The following is an 18453-nucleotide window of genomic DNA, read 5'->3' on the forward strand; positions in this document are numbered from 1 at the left end:
CAGAATCTCTCGGCGTAGTATACCTCACAGGGTTGTTGTGAGGACAAAGCCTCGAGAAGGATGTTAACGGAGAAATCTGAGGGCTCCCTTGGACAAAAAACAAGGACACCCCCCAAGAATACCAGAGCAAAACAGCAGCCAGTAGGCTTGGTCTTTATTGAAGACTGTCGCGACAGGACTCCCACCTGCCACAAGGTGAAACAAGATGGAAGCCGCGAACAAAAGAGCCCCCAAACTTTTATTAGCTGCTAATCCCCACGTTACATCCCCCCAAACTACATCACAGTTACATCATGAAAGGGGAGGTCTGGTGGCAGTAATCTGAGCATCCTTGACCCTGCCCCATGGTTCCCCTTTCCCTCCACCAAACACCCATCAAGTGTGTTGTTGTTGTTGTTTAGTCATTTAGTCGTGCCTGATTCTTCATGACCCCCTGGACCAGAGCACGCCAGGCACTCCTGTCTTCCACTGCCTCCCGCAGTTTGGTCAAACTCATGCTGGTAGCTTCGAGAACACTATCCAACCATCGCGTCCTCTGTCGTCCCCTTCTCCTTGTGCCCTCCATCTGTCCCAACATCAGGGTCTTCTCCATGGAGTCTTCTCTTCTCATGAGGTGGCCAAAGTATTGGAGCCTCAGCTTCACGATCTGTCCTTCCAGTGAGCACTCAGGGCTGATTTCCTTCAGAATGGATAGTGTTGTAAATAAAAATATGCCCATTCTTCTTGCAGTCCATGGGACTCTCAAGAGTCTCCACCAGCACCATAATTCAAAAGCATCAATTCTTCGGCGATCAGCCTTCTTTATGGTCCAGCTCTCACTTCCATACATCACTACTCTGAAAACCATAGCTTTTACTATACGGACCTTTGTTGGCAAGGTGATGTCTCTACTTTTTAAGATGCTGTCTAGGTTTGTCATTGCTTTTCTCCCAAGAAGCAAGCGTCTTTTAATTTCGTGGCTGTTGTCACCATCTGCAGTAATCATGGATCCCAAGAAAGTAAAATCTCTCACTGCCTCCATTTCTTCCCCTTCTATTTGCCAGGAGGTGATGGGACTAGTGGCCATGATCTTCGTTTTTTTTATGTTGAGCTTCAGACCATATTTTGCGCTCTCCTCTTTCACCCTCAATAAAAGGTTCTTTAATTCCTCCTCACTTTCTGCCATCAAGGTTGTGTCATCTGCATATCTGAGGTTGCTGATATTTCTTCCGGCAAACTTAATTCCGGCTAGGGAACAAAAGAGATATTTAAATTTTCCCGTTTCCCAGCCAAGTTAATCACACCCTTTTGTCTTCATCTGGGTTTGTTATTTCTGGAATCCTTACCTGTCTGGCACTCAGGTATCAGGATGCCAGGAATTATCACTCAGGCAGAGGGGCTGCTGAGTGAGCTCACGTCTATATGAATTTCTGAAGTTTTCCCAGTGAGCCAGTACATAGATACATTGATCACTGAATTGTTACATTTAGTATCGTGCAGCAGAGGCCCTTGGGATAGATAGGAAGAAACCGTGATGAAGTGTTTTGTGGGGACAAATCACAAAAGTCACAAAAGTGATTGTGCTGATTTTGATAATGGGCTGCATGTGCATGATATCTGCTGGAGGGGCAAACCCCCCCAACCTATATATAAATTCCTGCAACAGGGAGACCCATGCCCCACACCATTGAGATCCTTTGGAGCGGAGGGCGGTTTATAAAATGGCAATAAATAAAACAAGGCCTCTAGCGGGCATGGCGCAAAACAGCAATGTCCTTTTAAGAAGGCGCTTGTGATTTATTGGCTATGGCAAACAGTCTTTTGCTGGCGGGGCCGCTTTTAACCCTTTCACCACAGGGGAATAGAGAAAGGCTCCGCGGCCTTGTTCCCAGGCGCTCCCTGGGCGCTGTTGCTAAGGTGATAACCATAGAGCTTTCCTCCCCACCCACCCGCGGACGAGGGAGGGAGAGCGCAGACGCGGAAGCGGCCGCTCTGCGCCGTCATCTCTACGGGCTCGGCGGACGCGAGGAAAAAAAAAAAACATGGCAGCCGGCGGAGGAGCGGCTCGCGGATCCTGAGGGGCCATTGCCCGCGCCGCCATGTACTCCTCCGCCGCCTCCTCTTCGACGCCGCTGCCACCCTCCACCAGGCGGGACTTCATCACCGTGACCCTCAGCCCCGGCGGAGCCCTCGACGCAGCGGCGGCCGCCGTCGGCGGCTACAACAACAGCAAGGCCTGGCGGAGGCGCTCCTGCTGGCGGGTGAGGGGAGAAGCCATAGAGTCGGGGCTGGTGGTGGGGTGCGCGGAGAGGCAATAAGGGCCGCAGCGCTCTGCCCTCCTCAGGCCGGGGTGGGAAGTGCCGCGCAGGGCGCATGCGTCAAGCCTTGGAAAGCCGGGAAGCCCCCAGGGTGGGCATTGCATAGCCAGAGTCCTTAGGGTGGTTACGACTCTCCCCCTCCGACTTCACCAGTCCAACCCAAATGGAGCAGCTAAGAGTCATAGAAGGGACCCCTAGGGTTATCCAGCCGGGCCCCCTGCAGCGCAGGAATCTCGGCTAAAGCATCCAGGACAGATGACCACCCAGAGTCCACCACCTCCCGAGGGAGACAGTTCCACTGTGGAACAGCTGTTACTGTCACGGAAAGTTCTTCCTGATTTTTGGTCGGAATCTCCCTTTTTGTAACGAATCCATGGGTTCAAGTACTCCCCTCTGGAGCTGGAAAACAAGTTTGCTCCCTCTTCCATATGACAGCCCTTTAGATTTAGTTGTAGGGCCAGGTGAGAAATGCAGGAACTTCCTCTGACCCCTTCCCTGCAGTCAGAAATGGTTGCATTGGCTGCACTGGTTGGATTTCTGTCTCACTTTTCTGAATCATATGTACTGTTGTAGAATGACTGAATGATTGATTGCTTTCATATCCCACCTTCTCCTCCAAGGAGCTCAAGGTACATGGTTCTGAGTGCCATAATAAAGCATGCAGTGTGATCCACTTCCTCATTTAATCCCCACAGCAACCCTGTGGGGTAGGTTAGGCCAAGATGCAGTGACTGTCCCAAAGCCACCCAGTGAGCTTCATGAGTGAGTGTGGATTTGAACCTTGGTCTCTGAGGTCCTAGCTTGATCTCCTAATCACTACATCAGCACCAGCTGTCAATCACCTTGTGGGGAAAGGGTGTGGGAGAGTGCAGCTGGAATTGGTGCTGGGGTGGATTCTGCTTGCTCTCTTTCCCGTTGTTGTTGTTGTTGTTGTTACAGTCATACGTTGGGTTGAAGCAGCTTCGGGTTGAGCATTTTCGGGTTCCGCTCCGCGGCAACCCAGAAGTAACGGAATGCATTACTTCCGGGTTTCACCACTCATGCATGCGCAGACGCTCAAAATGATGTTATGCGCAGAAGCGGCAAATCACAACCCGCGCACACGCAGATGTGGGTTGTGTTCGCTTCAGGATGTGAACGGGGCTCCGGAATGGATCCCATTCGCATCCAGAGGTACCACTGTATTGTAATGGTTGATTGAATGGGGTTTTTTTTAAGGGTAATATTATGGATAGTAAATGTTGGTGTGTTTACCTTTGTTCCTTCAAAGGGTAGGGTTATAAAAAGAACAGGAAGAGTCCCATAGGTGCAGGAAACTGGACTATTAGTAACAATTTCTAAGAATATCAATTCCAACATGTTTTGAAAACAAACCTGGAGTTTTCATTTTAGATTAATAGACTCCTGCCCCTGCTGGGTTCCTTCCAGCTTTTAAAGATAGGTATATGAACAAATGTCCATGGAGTCCAGGATCCTGCTCCCCTCAGTGGTCAACCAGAAGCCTTGGAGGAAGCCTTAAAGGCACGTCCCCCCCCCAAGTTTGATGCTGCTAGTATCTAGTATTCTGAACACAAGTGTTCCAGCCCAGCTGCTCCTATGTTCTTCTGATAATTCAATCAGTCCAGAGGGGGCCTGTCAGGTCAAGCATCCTCTTCCCCCAGTAGCCAGCCACTTACCCAAGTCCACATGTGAGGCATAAATACAACTCCCCTCTCCCATTGTTGCTTCCTAGCAACTGATACTCAGAGCCATGCTGCCTCTGAAATCTGGTGGCTCAATACAGCCATCACAATTGGTAGTCATTGATTGGCTTTTCTCCTATTTATTCTCCCCCCTCCCCTTGATTTTCAGACCAACATTTATTCTCCAAAGCAACTTGCATCAGTTCATGATGCTGGCAGCAGGTGCTGTACCTTCAAGGTGTAGGCAGGGTGCCTTTCTCTCCCCACTGAATCATCACAACAACAAAAGACAGACCTCTGGGGTGCGACAGGAAACAGAGAGGTGGCATTAGCCCTGGCAGCTTCCTTTTCGAGAAAGAAACTTTGAACAGAGAACTGGCTCTGTGTTTTCCTCAGACAGCTGTTGCTGTTAAGCCATGAAAAAGTCAAGAAGCGGCCTTGATCCAGATCTCATGAGCTGTGCTGTACGTAAGAGGAATCTCTGGCATTTTTTGTTTTTTGTTTTAGGCAAGATGCTGACAAGAGAGGGAGGTGCCCAAGTGCAGTGAAATCAGGGCAGTTGTGGAGGCTTGTGGGACAAGGAAGGTTCATGTTGCTCCCCTTTATAAACTCTCCTTTCTAATTCCTCCGTAGCGGAATAGCTATGGTGGCTGCATAGAACCTCCATGTTCAGAGGCAGTGTGCATCTTGAGTGCCAGAGGGAAGGGGGTTCTTGCCCTCCTGCCCTGCTTGTGGGCTTTCTGGAAATATCTGGCTGGCCGCTGTTGGAAGCAGGATGTCGCACTAGGTGGACCTTTCGTGTCATTCAGCTGGATTCCTCTTACTTCTTTATGGAACTATACCAGTGGTTTTTATTTAGGATCTGTGTTCAGAAGCTGGAGGAGATGCTGGAGGCATACAACAGAGAGAGGCCAGGGAGGCTGTTTTATTTCCTGTTTCGGACTTTCCAGGAGGCTTCTGGCTGGCCTCTGTTGGAACCGAGTCTTGGATTGGTCAGTCTGAGCCAGCAGCTCTAACTTTTTCTCCACAGTCACAGCACAATTTAAGTTGTTTAACTGTTTTTGCTTGCAGTTTGTTCCTTTCCCCTTCCCTCCTCCCTCCCAACAGTTAAATTTCAGATTTTAAGTCCTTCTAGAAGGGTGTGTGTGTATGTACTGTATTATACTATAGAGCAGAGTGGGGCAGAAAATAGGTCAGGATCTGTAGGTAGATTGGGATCCACTGCTAGATCTCTGGGTAATCTGAAGAACACCAAGAATGATTTCTCACTCCCAGTTGCTTAAAATTTACTGCATACAGTTCTGGTTGCCTTACCACAAAAATGTTATTGTAGAGTTGGAGGGCAACCAAAATTATCAGTTTGGGGGATTGGGGGTGGAGTGACTTTCCGATGAGGGAAGTTTGCAGCATTTGGGACTTTTTAATTTAGAAAAAAAGCCAATAAGAGGTGGCAAGATAGGAGTTTATAAAATGATACTTGGTATGAAGAAAGTGGATAGAGAAAAGTTTTTCTTCCTTTATTATAATACTCACTAAATGTTGCAAGATCCTGTGTTCCTAACAATGGCATCAACAAATTTACCCCAAATGTTGCTGAAATACTGAAAACTGGGGAGGCGGGAACCCAGAGTGGATATTTTATGTAGAAGGGCTGTGTGCTCTGCTCAGTTCTGGTGCTCATAAGAAGTTCCTGGGCTCAGAAGTCTTTCATTCTAAGATTTTGTTTTTTGATATGGTCGATCTTGGGGTTCCAGTAAAAAAGCAAAGTGGATCCAGCAAAGCTGAAGTCTGCCCACCCTTATTGTAAAGTTTCATATGTGGTAAAGGAACACTGTCTACATAATTGCTTCAGAGATTCATCCTTGCTTTTCTGTGTAGAGTGAAAAGGGAGATACAAACTGGGAAGTGTTTAGTGCAGCTTGTGAAAACTCACATGGAGACCTGTGGTGTCAATGCATTCATGTCATGAGCTAGGGTTCTTTTCTGATTTAGACTCGTGAGTTTTTGGCATTATTTATTTATTGCTATATAAATAGCACAGTTATTATATTTGCATTTCTGATTTCTCCCTCTATTGTTCCAATCTCAGAAATGGAAGCAGCTGTCCCGCCTCCAGCGGAGCTTGATCCTCTTCCTGTTTGCCTTTCTGGCTGTCTGCGGAGTCATCACTTACGCAAACATGTCCGAACCCTGGAAAAGTAGGTCTATTTAAGTTACTTAGCTTTTCTGCAGCTTAGCAAGGTTGCAGATTTGTAATTTGTAATTTTTAAAAAGCAACTAAAGCTTTCATCCCAAACTCAGGACAGGTTTGGAAAGTTCTATACAAAGAGAGGGTCCTGTATGCAAAAGGAAGAGGCCCTTAATTGGTGGGAGGCCAGTTTTAAAGCAGCAACCACTGGAGAAAGATTAAGGGGATCTTTGCTTATTTTCAGAGGCTGTTTTGCTTTTTTTGTGTTACTGTAATCAGCGGTGCTGAATGCAAGTTTAGACCACGGTGAAAATCCCCACCCCACCCCAGGCCTCCCTAATCAGGGGCTTATTGGCTCAAAAGTATTTACATGGGATGTAAAACAAATTCATGATCTCATTTGGGTGTCAATAATAAATGTGATGTTTTGTACCTGCTGAGAATGTTAAGATCCTAATGACTTATATCAGTAGTATAAGCATATAAGCATCTACACGATCATTGCTGAACTAGTCAAACACTTGAAACATTCAACTTGTACTTCATTGTACAGTGGTACCTCTGGTTGCAAACGGGATCCGTTCCGGAGGCCTGTTCGCAACCTGAAAAGAACGCAACCCGCGTCTGCACGTCTGCGCACATGCGGGTCGTGATTTGCTGCTTCTGTGCATGCGCATGATGTTATTTTGCATGCATGCGCGAGCAGCGAAACCTGGAAGTAACCCTTTCCAGTACTTCCGGGTTGCCGCGGGACACAACCTGAAGAAACGTATCATGAAGCAAACGTAACATGAGGTATGACTGTATTCGCATGGTGTTCACTTACGAAAACCCACATCGTAAGATGAGACTGTGCTATCATATTGTCAAAGCGTAGAAGTGAATGTTCGTAGACGGTTGGAAATACTCAGAAATCATAGAATCATAGAGTTGGCGTAACATGGAAGGACACTGGGCAACTTATAGAGAACTCTTGGACTTTTCAGAAGTAGTAAGATTTTAAAAAGGAGGGACTTGGACAAGTGGTGATGGATTGGTTACAGTATCATCAAATAAATGATGTGTTAAAACTGGACAAAAGAAGGGGTTTTTCGACCCAAAGTTCACAATTTGAAAGAGAGATTATTGATAGTAAAGAAAAATAATTTCTAAAATGTATAAACTACTATTAGAATGGGAGACAAAAGATGAATTGGTAAAATTCGTTGGGTAAATGAATTGGTAAAATGGGTTTAAAAATATATGATCCATTGGGTAAGGGATAAAGGGCATGATATAGAAATGAGTGCCTGGGAGAAATTATGGAAAAAAGATCTAAAATTTACTGCATGTTACACACTGAAGGAAAACCATATGAAAATGATCTATAGGTGGTATTTAACGCCAAGTAAATTAGCTAAGATGTATAAAACTGAAACTGATAGTTGTTGGAAATGTAAAGAAAAAAGAAGGCACATTTTATCATATATGGTGGACATGCAAAAAGGTTAAAAACTTCTGGGAAATGATGAATTGAAAAAAATGTTTAAAACCCCAATAGCTTTTCTTTTAGGCATAACAGATGAAAATATACCCAGGGACCACAAATCTCTTTTTATGTATGCTTACTACAGCTGCATGGATGGTATATGCTCAGAGATAGAGGGAAGATAAAATACCAACGAAGTAAGAATGGCAGACAAAGTTAATAGAATATATAGAAATGGCAATGGGGGGGGGGGAATCGTAGAGTTGGAAGGGGCCACAAGGGTCATCTAGTCCAGCCCCCTGCAGTGCAGGCTTGAACTCACAACCATTAGATTAAGAGTCTCTTGCTCTGCTGACAGAGCTAACTTGCTGTTGATGCATAGTTCACAGCAAAAGTTTGCAAGCTATTATTTTGGAATTGTGCGTGCATTGAAGATGAAATACATATTTTGTTAATATGTTACATAAAACATGTTCAAGTTAGTGAGTACCCCCTCTGGCCTGCCGGGCCCCAGCTGCACCTGCTGCCCTGTCATCAGCCCTGACTGCAATAATGAATGAATCGAAAGATCAAACCCAGTCTCAGCTCTTTGGGCTAATTTGTAAGGAAAAAAGAAATTATGCTAGTTCTTCTTGGTGGGTGATTTTTGTTGTGGGAGCAAGATACATTGGACAGGGCACAATGATTTGGTTTCCATGGTTTTGTTTATTGTTCTGGTAAGCCTGAAGCCAGCATGTAAACATGTTTAACTGGATGAGATCTTACCAGGAGTCTTGGACGTTCATTTCATTATGTTGCATCAGGTGGCATTCACTGCAGCTAATTTCTCTTTCCAGGTCTAACCAGCAGAGCTTCAGAGGAACAAAAGACTTATATGGAGGTCCCTGGGTTGAAGCCAGCAAATCAGGCAGTTCTTCCAATTCCACAAAATGCTGATGCCAATCAGGGGGATTTTTCACTTCAAGTAATTCTCTCCCCAATGTCTTTTTTGGAATTTAGAGGGTTGTGGGGTGGCAGCCTAACACACAGCAGGCACCCTCTGTATCTAAGCGTATGATATTATTTTATTATTTGGCTAATTGTGCTGTTTAAAATGTGTATTTTATATCGGACTTCCTTTAGTAATGCTCCCTTTTGAAAAGGTGAGTAAGAGGTGACATGATGAACATTTATAAAACGATGCATGGCATGGAGAAAGGGGATACAGAAAAGTTTTAATTTCTCCCATACTGCTGGAACTCATGGACATCTAGTGAAACTGAATGTTGGAAGATTGAGGAAGAGAAAATAAATAATGATGATGATGATAATAATAATAATAATAATAATAATAATAATAATAATAATAATAATGTATTATTTGTACCCTGCCCATCTGGCTGGGTTTCCCCAGCCACTCTGGGCCGCTTCCAACAAAGACCAAAAATACACTAAAATGTCACACACTAAAAACTTCCCTGAACAGGGCTGCCTTCAGATGTCTTCTGAATGTCAGGTAGTTGTTCTTCTCTTTGACATCTGATGGGAGGGCGTTCCACAGGGTGGGCGCCACCACCGAGAAGGCCCTCTGCCTGGTTCCCTGTAGCTTTGCTTCTCACAATGTGGGAACCGCCAGAAGTCCCTCGGCACTGGACCTCAGTGTCCGGGCAGAACCATGGGGGTGGAGACGCTCCTTCAGATATACTGGACCGAGGCCATTTAGGACTTTAAAGGTCAGCACCAACACTTTGAATTGTGCTCAGAAACGTACTGGCAGCCAATGTAGGTCTTTCAAGACCGGTGTTATGTGGTCTCGGCAGCCGCTCCCAGTCACCAGTCTAGCTGCCGCATTCTGAATTAGTTGTAGTTTCCGGGTCACCTTCAAAGGTAGCCCCACATAGAGTGCATTGCAGTAGACCAAGCAGGAGATAACTAGAGCATGCACCACTGGCAGTTAAACTTTGGAACTATCTCCCACGGGAGGAAGTGCTTCCCGCGAGCTTGTATGGATTAAAAAGAGGATTAGACAAATTCATGGAGGATAAGGCTATCATTAGCTACTAGCCGCAACAGCTAAGCTCTGCCTCCACAGTTGGATACAACAGTTTTTCTAAATGCTGGTTGCTGCAAGCTACAAGGGTGGAGGAGGGTGGAGGTGACACGACAGACGTTTACAAAATCATGCACAGATATAGAGAAGTTTTTCTCCCTTTTCTCATGACACTAGAATTCGAGGGTCATCCAGTGAAGCAGTAATTCTTCTGAATACCAGTTGCTAGATGCCGCAGAAGGGGAGAGTTCTCTTGCGCCCAGATCCTGCATGTTGGTTTCCCTTTAGGTCACCTGCTTGGCCACTGTAAGAACAGGATGCTGGACTAGATGGGCAATTGGCTTGATCCAGCGGGCTCTTCTTAGGTTCTTATGAGTACCTAAAATACAACAACCCTACCACAAAGGAAAGGGACGCGGGTGGCACTGTGGGTTAAACCACAGAGCCTAGGACTTGCCGATCAGAAGGTCGGCGGTTTGAATCCCCGCATCGGGGTGAGCTCCTGTTGCTTGGTCCCTGCTTCTGCCCACCTAGCAGTTCGAAAGCATGTCAAAGTGCAAGTAGATAAATAGGTACCGCTCCGGCAGGAAGGTAAACAGCATTTCCGTCCGCTGCTCTGGTTTGCCAGAAGCTGCTTAGTCATGCTGGCCACATGACCCGGAAGCTGTACGCCGGCTCCCTCGGCCAGTAAAGTGAGATGAGCGCCGCAACCCCAGAGTCAGCCACGACTGGACCTAATGGTCAGGGGTCCCTTTACCTTTACCACAAAGGAAGAACAGGAGAGGGTGGCTTTCATTTGTGTTTTCTACCATTGCCTATCTTCTCAAGGCTGTCTGGAACACAACTTGATTAACCATTAATCTGAGGAAATGCCAGACTCGTGACTAGGCTTCTTTGCCAGCACCTTTCTCAGAAAGGAGATTGAGGTTTACGGAGGGCCCTGTATGATTGCTTCACATCTTTAATCTTTGACTCCCAGCCCAGGACTCCACCTTGTGTCTTTTGCAGGCTGCTGACGAAGTCTTGCATGCTTACCACTCATGTAAGCAAGACTCTTTGGGTGACAGCCCTGTCCCTCAAGCCCTGGGCCACTGGTGTGTCACCTAGTGTGGTCAGAGGTTGCTGCTGAAGGAAGCTCAGGTCCACTTGGGATACAACTTCTCTGGCAAAGTGGGCGAGAGAAGTGGTCTATGCCCTGAATTTTCCCTGTGTCTGAAGTTTGGCAGGATTGCTTGGGCGGGGGCAAGCACCCTATCCTGTCTCATTGGGTGGTGCAATTATGACTCTCTTTTGCTTTGGAAGCAGGGCTGTGCAAATGGCTTCATGCTCCATCCCTTTTTATAGGAGGCACATTCCATTTTCCAGTCTTGCCAGTATTTCCAGGCAAGGGGGACCCTCACAGAGCTTCAGATCCTTTTCATGGTAGTAGGTGGTGTTAATGGAGAAATCTGAGGGCTCCCTTGGACAAAAAACAAGGACACCAGCCAGGAATACCAGATCAAAACAGCAGCCAGTAGGCTTGGTCTTTATTGAAGACTGTCGCGGCAGGACTCCCACCTGCCACAAGGTGGAACAAGATGGATGCCCCGAACAAAAGAGAACCCAAACTTTTATTAGCTGCTAATCCCCATGTTACACCCCCCCAAACTACATCACTAATACATCCCGGTTACATCATGAAAGGGGAGGTCTGGTGGCAGTAATCTGAGCATCCTGGACCCTGCCCCATGGTTCCCCTTGCCCTCCACCAAACACCCATCAAGTGTAACAATAAAAAATATTTACATTTCCCTCTTTCCCAGCCAAGTGAATCACACCCTTTTGTCTTCATCTGGGTTTGTTATTTCTGGAACGGCTACCTGTCTGCTGAGTAGCTGAGCTCACGTGTCTATATGAATTTCTGAAGTTTTCCCAGTGAACCAGTACATAGATACATTTATCAGTGCATTGTTACATTTGGTATTGTGCAGCAGAGGCCCTTTGAACAGATAGGAAGAAACTGTGATGAAGTGTTTTGTGGGGACAAATCACAAAAGCCACAAAAGTTATTGTGCTGGTTTTGGTAGTGGGCTGCATGTGCATGATATCTGCTGGAGGGGCAACCCCCCCCAACCTATACATAAATTCCTGCAACAGTGGCATCACTATGCCCCACGGAGAGCCTCAGGGTCCATAAATAACAACACCCTAGTGGTCCCAGGCCCTAAGGAAGTTAGATTGGCCTCAACCAGAGCCAGGGCCTTTTCAACACTAGCTACGGCCTGGTGGAACGCTCTGCCTCATGAGACCAGGGCCCTGCAGGATCTGATTTCTTTCTGCAGGGCCTGTAAGACAGAGTTGTTCCGCCTGGCCTTTGGCTTGGAGCCAATTTGATTCCCTCCCTCTCTTTCTTTTTTCTTTTCCTTCTCCTCCTGCGATGAGGCTACATTTTAATATTTTAATGTTCCATTATTTTAATGTTGTTTTTTATTTTTGTTTTTAAGTTGTAATCATTCATCTTGTTTTTATTATTGCTTGTAAGCCGCTCTGAGCCCGGCCTTGGCTGGGGAGGGCGGGGTATAAATAAAAATATATTATTATTATTATTATTATTATTATTATTATTATTATTATTATTACTGGCCTGTTTTCTTCTGACCTGATGAGAGAAGCCTCTCATCTTAAAGAAGCAAATGGAGGCTAGTAATGAGGCCAGGACTCAGTGTGGCTTCCTGTCCTGAGAAACTAGGAAATAGCTGGATTCAGTTCCCTGTTAACAGATGAAAGGGGAAGGGAAAGGTAGGGGCAGTTTTAGTTTATCCCAGCCCTGCAGATATGGTCACAGACATGGGCATAGAGCCAAGTCTCCCCTTACTTCCCTGCCAGTCTTGCCAAAGGTGACAAAGCAAGTGGCTTTTTACAGGTATGTGTGGGTGTGTATGGGATGGTGGGAAGTCATTGTTTTCTTCCTCTGCTCCATTTCCTTAGAAACCTCCGAAGCAGCTTCCTGTCCGGCGGGGACCTCCTAACCTGCAGATCAGGCCACCATGGAGAGACTCAAGGTTGAACTTCCCAGATGAAGCAGCCAAGGAGGAGGGAGAAGCTGGCCAGGCTGGTAAAGAACAAAAAACAGAGAAGTCCGTCATCAGGTAGTTGGCTGGAGGAGCATTGCTTGGTTGCAAGAAAGTTATAACACACATTTCGACCCTTTAGGAGAGACAACCGCAGGAGCAGCAGGAATGGAGATGTGAAGCTAACATGGAAAACATCTAGTGACAGATGCCTGGGCTTCAGTTCAGCTGGGGGTTAAGTTCTGAGACTAAGGAGAAGCTACACGCTGGCACCACAGAGGACCTGGGAGTGTTCTGGGCATAAGGGGCAGTAAGGGAGAACCATTTAAGAGACTTTTGTGCGGAGAAATCTGCACCCCCGGGAAAAGAGGAGCATCTATATTTGGGTATGCAGCACCCCAATCCTTGATTGAGCCTTTGTTGTGCATCTTTCTGACGTTGCTGTGACAGCAGAACCCAGACAGTTTTCCTTGAATAGTTCTCTTTTTGCAGCTGGAGAGGAGCAGTTATTGAGCCGGACCAGGGCACAGAACCTCCTTCCAACAAAATAAAGGAACCAGACAGGCCCTTGCCTGTGGAATCCGAAGATACTAAAGAGCCAGGTAATGAGTCAAGGGGAACCCCCATCTCTGGTGAGGTCAAAGCTTATTCCTGCCATGCAGGCAGTTGCTGGTTACTGCTACACAAAACAGACAGGTCTGAAACAGACATGTCTGTTGGGTACAGAGACTGTTGGGGAAATATCCAGGTTCAAGCCTGATACCCTGGGCTGCTTGGAACGGCCAATAGAATCCAGATGCCAGTCATCAGTAAAATAGGATGTTTATTTAGGTGTTGCAGGGCCGATGCATCACAGTCTCATCCAGCAAGTAGTATGGGGGGGGCGGCACACCAAATATGAAAAAAGCACAAGCAGGTATATACAGTTACAAAGGGTCAGGTCTGTCCATATATGGCAATAACTTCCACCTTCTAACTTCTATCGGCTTCTACAAGAGATGGCAACAGGCTTCTAACTTCCTTATCTCTTCTCCTACAACAGTTTATAGTAACAAGTGTGGTGTAGTGGATAACTCGTAATCTGGTGAACCGGGTTCGTGTCTCCGCTCCTCCACTTGCAGCTGCTGGGTGACCTTGGCCTAGTCACACTTCAGTCTCTCAGCCCCACTCACCTCAAAGAGTGTTTGTTGGGGGGGGGAGGGAAAGGAGAATGTTAGCTGCTTTGAGACTCCTTCGGGTAGTGATAAAGCGGGATATCAAATCCAAACTACTCTTCTTCTTCAAGTTCCTGCTTATGTGCTACTTTGTTCTTCTCTCACGGTTTTGTTGTGAACACAGCCTTCACATTCCAACCTTCACTAGCTCAGTCCTTCTCAAACACTTTTCAATTTCCATTCTTTAATTTATCTGACATATTAGTGAAGATGTGGGCCCAAGCTTTCTTCCTGCCATTTCCCCTTTGTTTCAGACAGTATGGCTGCATGTAACATTCAAATGTTGTTTATTTTAACCTTTTTTAATGCTCATGGCGCTGTGGGTTAAACCACAGAGCCTAGGACTTGCCGATCAGAAGGTTGGTGGTTCGAATCCCCGCGAAGGGGTGAGCTCCCGTTGCTCGGTCCCTGCTCCTGCCAACCTAGCAGTTCGAAAGCACATCAAAGTGCAAGTAGATAAATAGGTACCGCTCCAGCAGGAAGGTAAACGGCGTCTCCATGCGCTGCTCTCGTTCGCCAGAAACGGCTTAGTCATGCTGGCCACATGACCCAGAAGCTGTATACCGGCTCCTTCGGCCAATAAAGCGAGATGAGCGCCGCAACCCCAGAGTCGGCCACGACTGGACCTAATGGTCAGGGATCCCTTTACCTTTATGGTTTTGTTTTAGCCGTGGTTTGTTGGAACAAACTAGGATCAGTCTTGTGGATAAACAAAGCAACCATGCCTAATTTTGCCTAATGCTGATTTCACTTTTCTAATGGCTCTTGCCTCACATCTCTGGCCATGTGAGCGTCTGGGGAGGGGTGCTGGAAAAAAACCAGGTTCATGCCAGTACATTGCATTCAAAAAGTAATGGGAAATGGGAACCTCAAAAATGGGAAAGGGAAGGGGGGGGAAAAATAAGGGGGTTGTATAATATATTAATATATTGTCTAATGAAACACTTATGAAAAAGCAAAAAAATTAAATTGTCTTATAAATAATAACAGTGTTAACTATACGATTAACTATACGATTAACTAATAAGTTTGATAAATGGGGAAAAAATGGTTTGGTAGTTGACTAGAGTAGGCGAATCATGCAATGTCAGAGGGGGCCCTTGCCTAAACAGAATCCAGAGAGCTGGTCCCAGCAGCTAAGTTCCTGTGTCCTACAGCTGAGTTCTTTTGCTTTCTGATTTTAGTACCTCTCAATGAGCGCCAGATGGCAGTGATAGAAGCATTCCGCCACGCTTGGAAAGGCTACAAGGAGTTTGCCTGGGGCCACGACGAGCTGAAGCCCATCTCTAAGTCGTTCAGTGAATGGTTTGGCCTTGGCCTAACACTCATTGATGCCCTGGACACCATGTGGATCATGGGCTTGAAAGAAGGTCTGCCCCATTTCTCCCATGTCAGCTTTTTCACCTGGCCTCGTTTACTTGATTTATTTTACCAAATGTCTATACCACTTCATCGTAGCAGAACCTCTTGAGTGGTTTATGGGAAGTGTTGAAATCACCACTAAGACAATTAAAAGCAAATAATGAAAAGCATTTATAAAAGCAAAGTCAGTAAACGAAAAGAAGAGATTTAAACCATGCCTGCTTTTATGTGTCTTCATAGGCTTGCTCAAACAAAAATGTTTTAAGCAGAAAAAATACAGTGAAGGCACTTGCCCGATGCCAATAGACAGGGAGTTCCAAAGAGCAGGTATTGCTGTGCCAGAAGAATGATTTATTGCAGCTGCAGAACAGGTATTACGTGGCATCTGCAACAGTGGCAGATCTGCAGATCAGAGTGGTCAAATGGGCACATGCGGAGCGAGGCAATGCCCTCCTTTCCATTGTTTCTCTTGCTCTTGCCAGTGTTATCTGAGGTGCCAGAACCTTTCTGCCAGAGCTGGCACATTACCTTGAATATTAGCAGACTTTGCTGTAGCTGCAGAAGATTTTCTTTTTTGTCTTTTGTGTGTGAGTTCGGGGGAAGGGGTTTAGTTTGGGCCCCCAACCTCAGGTTGACTGTGCTTCACCTGCCCCCTACCCCCACCCACTTCCACATGCATGAATGGTAGAGAGCTATATTGGGCAGGAGCCATAGCTGCCGCAGAGCACTGGCATTATCTCCAGTTAAAAGGGTCCAGGTGACAAGTGATGGCAAATACACTTTTCTGCATGAAAAGCTGGACAGCTGTTGCCAGTTAGAGTAGGCAGCACTGGAATAGATGGACCCATTTCCTAAATGGGCTAAAGGCAGCTTCTCCTGCTCCTAGGCCAACAAAGCAAACCTGTGTTCAGCAGCTTGGGAGGCTGCTCTTTTACCTGGCATCGAGGTGGGCAGGAGCCACTCCCAGATGTGGCCTTAAGAATGAGGGAGGGGGATTTCCCGAGTCTTCCCTTCCCCAGCAGCCCAGAAAACCTTGGTGCAGGGTTTCCGTTGACAATCTCTTGACTCCCTTCCCCAATGCAGAGTTCAAAGAAGCAAGGAAGTGGGTTGCCACTGACCTCAACTTCAACAAGAATGTGGACGTCAACCTATTTGAGAGCGCCATTCGGATCCTTGGGGGCCTGTTGAGCACTTACCACCTCACGGGGGACAACCTCTTCCTAGAAAAAGCTGTAAGTAGCCCTGCGATCTTGCAGTCCAACAACAACCAACGTCCCCCACCCCACCGCTGCCGCCGCCAAATTCCCACAATAATGTCTGAACGTTTCTGGCACTCTTGAGAAAGTAGCAGCCCTGTGGAACTGAAAACTGAGGGAAGCCAGTTTAAAACCAGTGTCTGTTTACAGTGGGTAGTTGGATGTTTTCCATACCCACCTCTGCCACCTTGTCATGAGTCCCATAGAGAAATTGTAGAGAGAGCGGTCAGACCAGGAGAGGGTTGGGGTGTTGGAGGAGCTGCCTGCTGGTGACCCTGGGGAGGCAGGCTGTGCCTGGGCCTTGAGAGGCTGGAATCCAATCTTGGGGAGAGTCCCGGTGGTGTAGCCTCCCAGCACTCTGCTCTGTCACCTTCCCGCGTCACCTGGGAGTGCTGCGTCCACTCCACAACCCCCAGCTCCAGTGCCAGTCTCACCTCTGATCCTGACACCTCTGCTGCACCACCAGAGTCCACTCCAGCTCATCCTCTTAGGAGAGGTTAGGCACTCATCAGGAAGAAAGGGAATTCAAGGAAGACTGGAAAACGTTTATTGAATATATGAAGAAACATTGTAAACAAATTCAAACATTAGCAGGATTAGAGTAAATTTCAGCAATATAAATTACGTTGAGATAAAATGGATAAAATAGGATACAGAGTAAATAGAATATGAAACAGCAAGGGAAAGTTAAAAGGAGCCATGGAAAGCGGGGAAGGGAAGTCAATGTTTATTGTATTGTATTTGGTGTATGTTAATGGGGAAAAAACACGTAACAATGAAAATCCCACATAACGGGACCCAGGTTGTGTTTGTGCTTGTCTTCATTTGCTTAGCCAGACACAGCACCTGTTGTTTCTTTGAACCCTGTTTTGTACCACACTGATTTGAGCATTGAAGATGTTGGCAGAGACTGCACTCCGAGTTCGAGTTCTCAATCCAGTGAGAGCCAGGAGGACACTTGCTGATAAAGGGCTCTGCAAATCCAAGGATTGGGGAAACCCTTTTGTGTGCTGTGGATGTCATGAGGGAGACCCTCAAGGGCAGCCTCCCCCAACCTGGTGCCCTCCAGATGTTGTGGACTGAAACGGCCAGTGGTCAGGCACGATGGGAGCTGCAGTCCAGTACCTGAGTCTGGGGAATACTGCTTTGCCTGTTCTCCTCTCAGTGACACTTCAGAGCAGTCCACCCGTGGCAGATCTAGCTGTCAAGCAAATGATGAGCATTAGTGGCATTCTGTTTGGTTGCTGAGCTTGGATGCAGCAAACCACTTAGCTTTTTTGATATTCCTGAAAGAGTTGTTGATTTTGCTTCTTGAATGGCTACCCTCTCTGCCCCGCTCTATGTTTAAAGGCAAGCTGTGTTTGAAACTGAGGGAAATGTCAAGAGCCCTTGGTAACATTGCGTAATATAGCTGGGGTGTGGGTCTGTTCTAAAATGTCAGGCATGAGCCCTTAGGCCCTTCTGAAGTAGCTCTTTGGACCCCAGCAAGTCAGTACTGGCTTTGGCAGCCCCAGAATGCCCCTGCCCCCTTCAGAAAACAGGCCTCGTGATGGAGGGCCCGACCTCTAAGGCTGGCTAGCTCAGTAGTTCTGAAATGGCATGACAGGGATTGTGGGGGATTCTCCAGGGCAAGACAGGAGATGGTAGATAGCTTTCCATGAAAGGCAGAGAGCACATAGCCGCTGACCGCATTATAGAATTGTAGAGTTGGAAGAGACCCCTAGGGTCATCTAGCCAACCCCCTGCAATGCAGGAATCTCATCTAAAGCATCCATGAAAGATGGCCATCCGACCTCCTTAGAAGCCATTGGTTCGAGTCCTACTCTCCAGATCAGGAAAAAACAAGCTTGTTCCCTCTTCCATGTGACAGCCCTTAAGATATTTGAAGATGGCTATTGTATCTCTTC

At 46.7% G+C, this 18453-nt stretch overlaps 1 protein-coding gene across 3 annotated transcripts in view; it reads left to right on the plus strand.

The window, feature by feature from the left end:
* The first annotated feature begins 1829 nt into the window (after positions 1 to 1829).
* MAN1B1 (mannosidase alpha class 1B member 1) overlaps positions 1830 to 18453 on the plus strand; it is a 28188-nt gene continuing 11564 nt past the window's right edge. Inside the window, exons 1-7 of one of the 3 annotated variants that reach the window (XM_083597304.1) lie at positions 1830 to 2240; positions 6069 to 6177; positions 8472 to 8599; positions 12632 to 12792; positions 13207 to 13316; positions 15113 to 15298; positions 16374 to 16522. In XM_083597304.1, coding sequence (XP_083453430.1) covers positions 2079 to 2240; positions 6069 to 6177; positions 8472 to 8599; positions 12632 to 12792; positions 13207 to 13316; positions 15113 to 15298; positions 16374 to 16522 — 1005 coding nt within the window. In that variant the 5' untranslated portion in view covers positions 1830 to 2078. Of the gene's footprint in view, positions 2241 to 4092; positions 4444 to 6068; positions 6178 to 8471; positions 8600 to 12631; positions 12793 to 13206; positions 13317 to 15112; positions 15299 to 16373; positions 16523 to 18453 lie in introns of those variants that run through there. The other 2 variants (XM_083597306.1, XM_083597305.1) reach the window with 2 other exon arrangements.

Source organism: Podarcis filfolensis (assembly GCF_964270895.1).
Source record: "Podarcis filfolensis genome assembly, chromosome: Z".
Taxonomy (NCBI): domain Eukaryota; kingdom Metazoa; phylum Chordata; class Lepidosauria; order Squamata; family Lacertidae; genus Podarcis; species Podarcis filfolensis.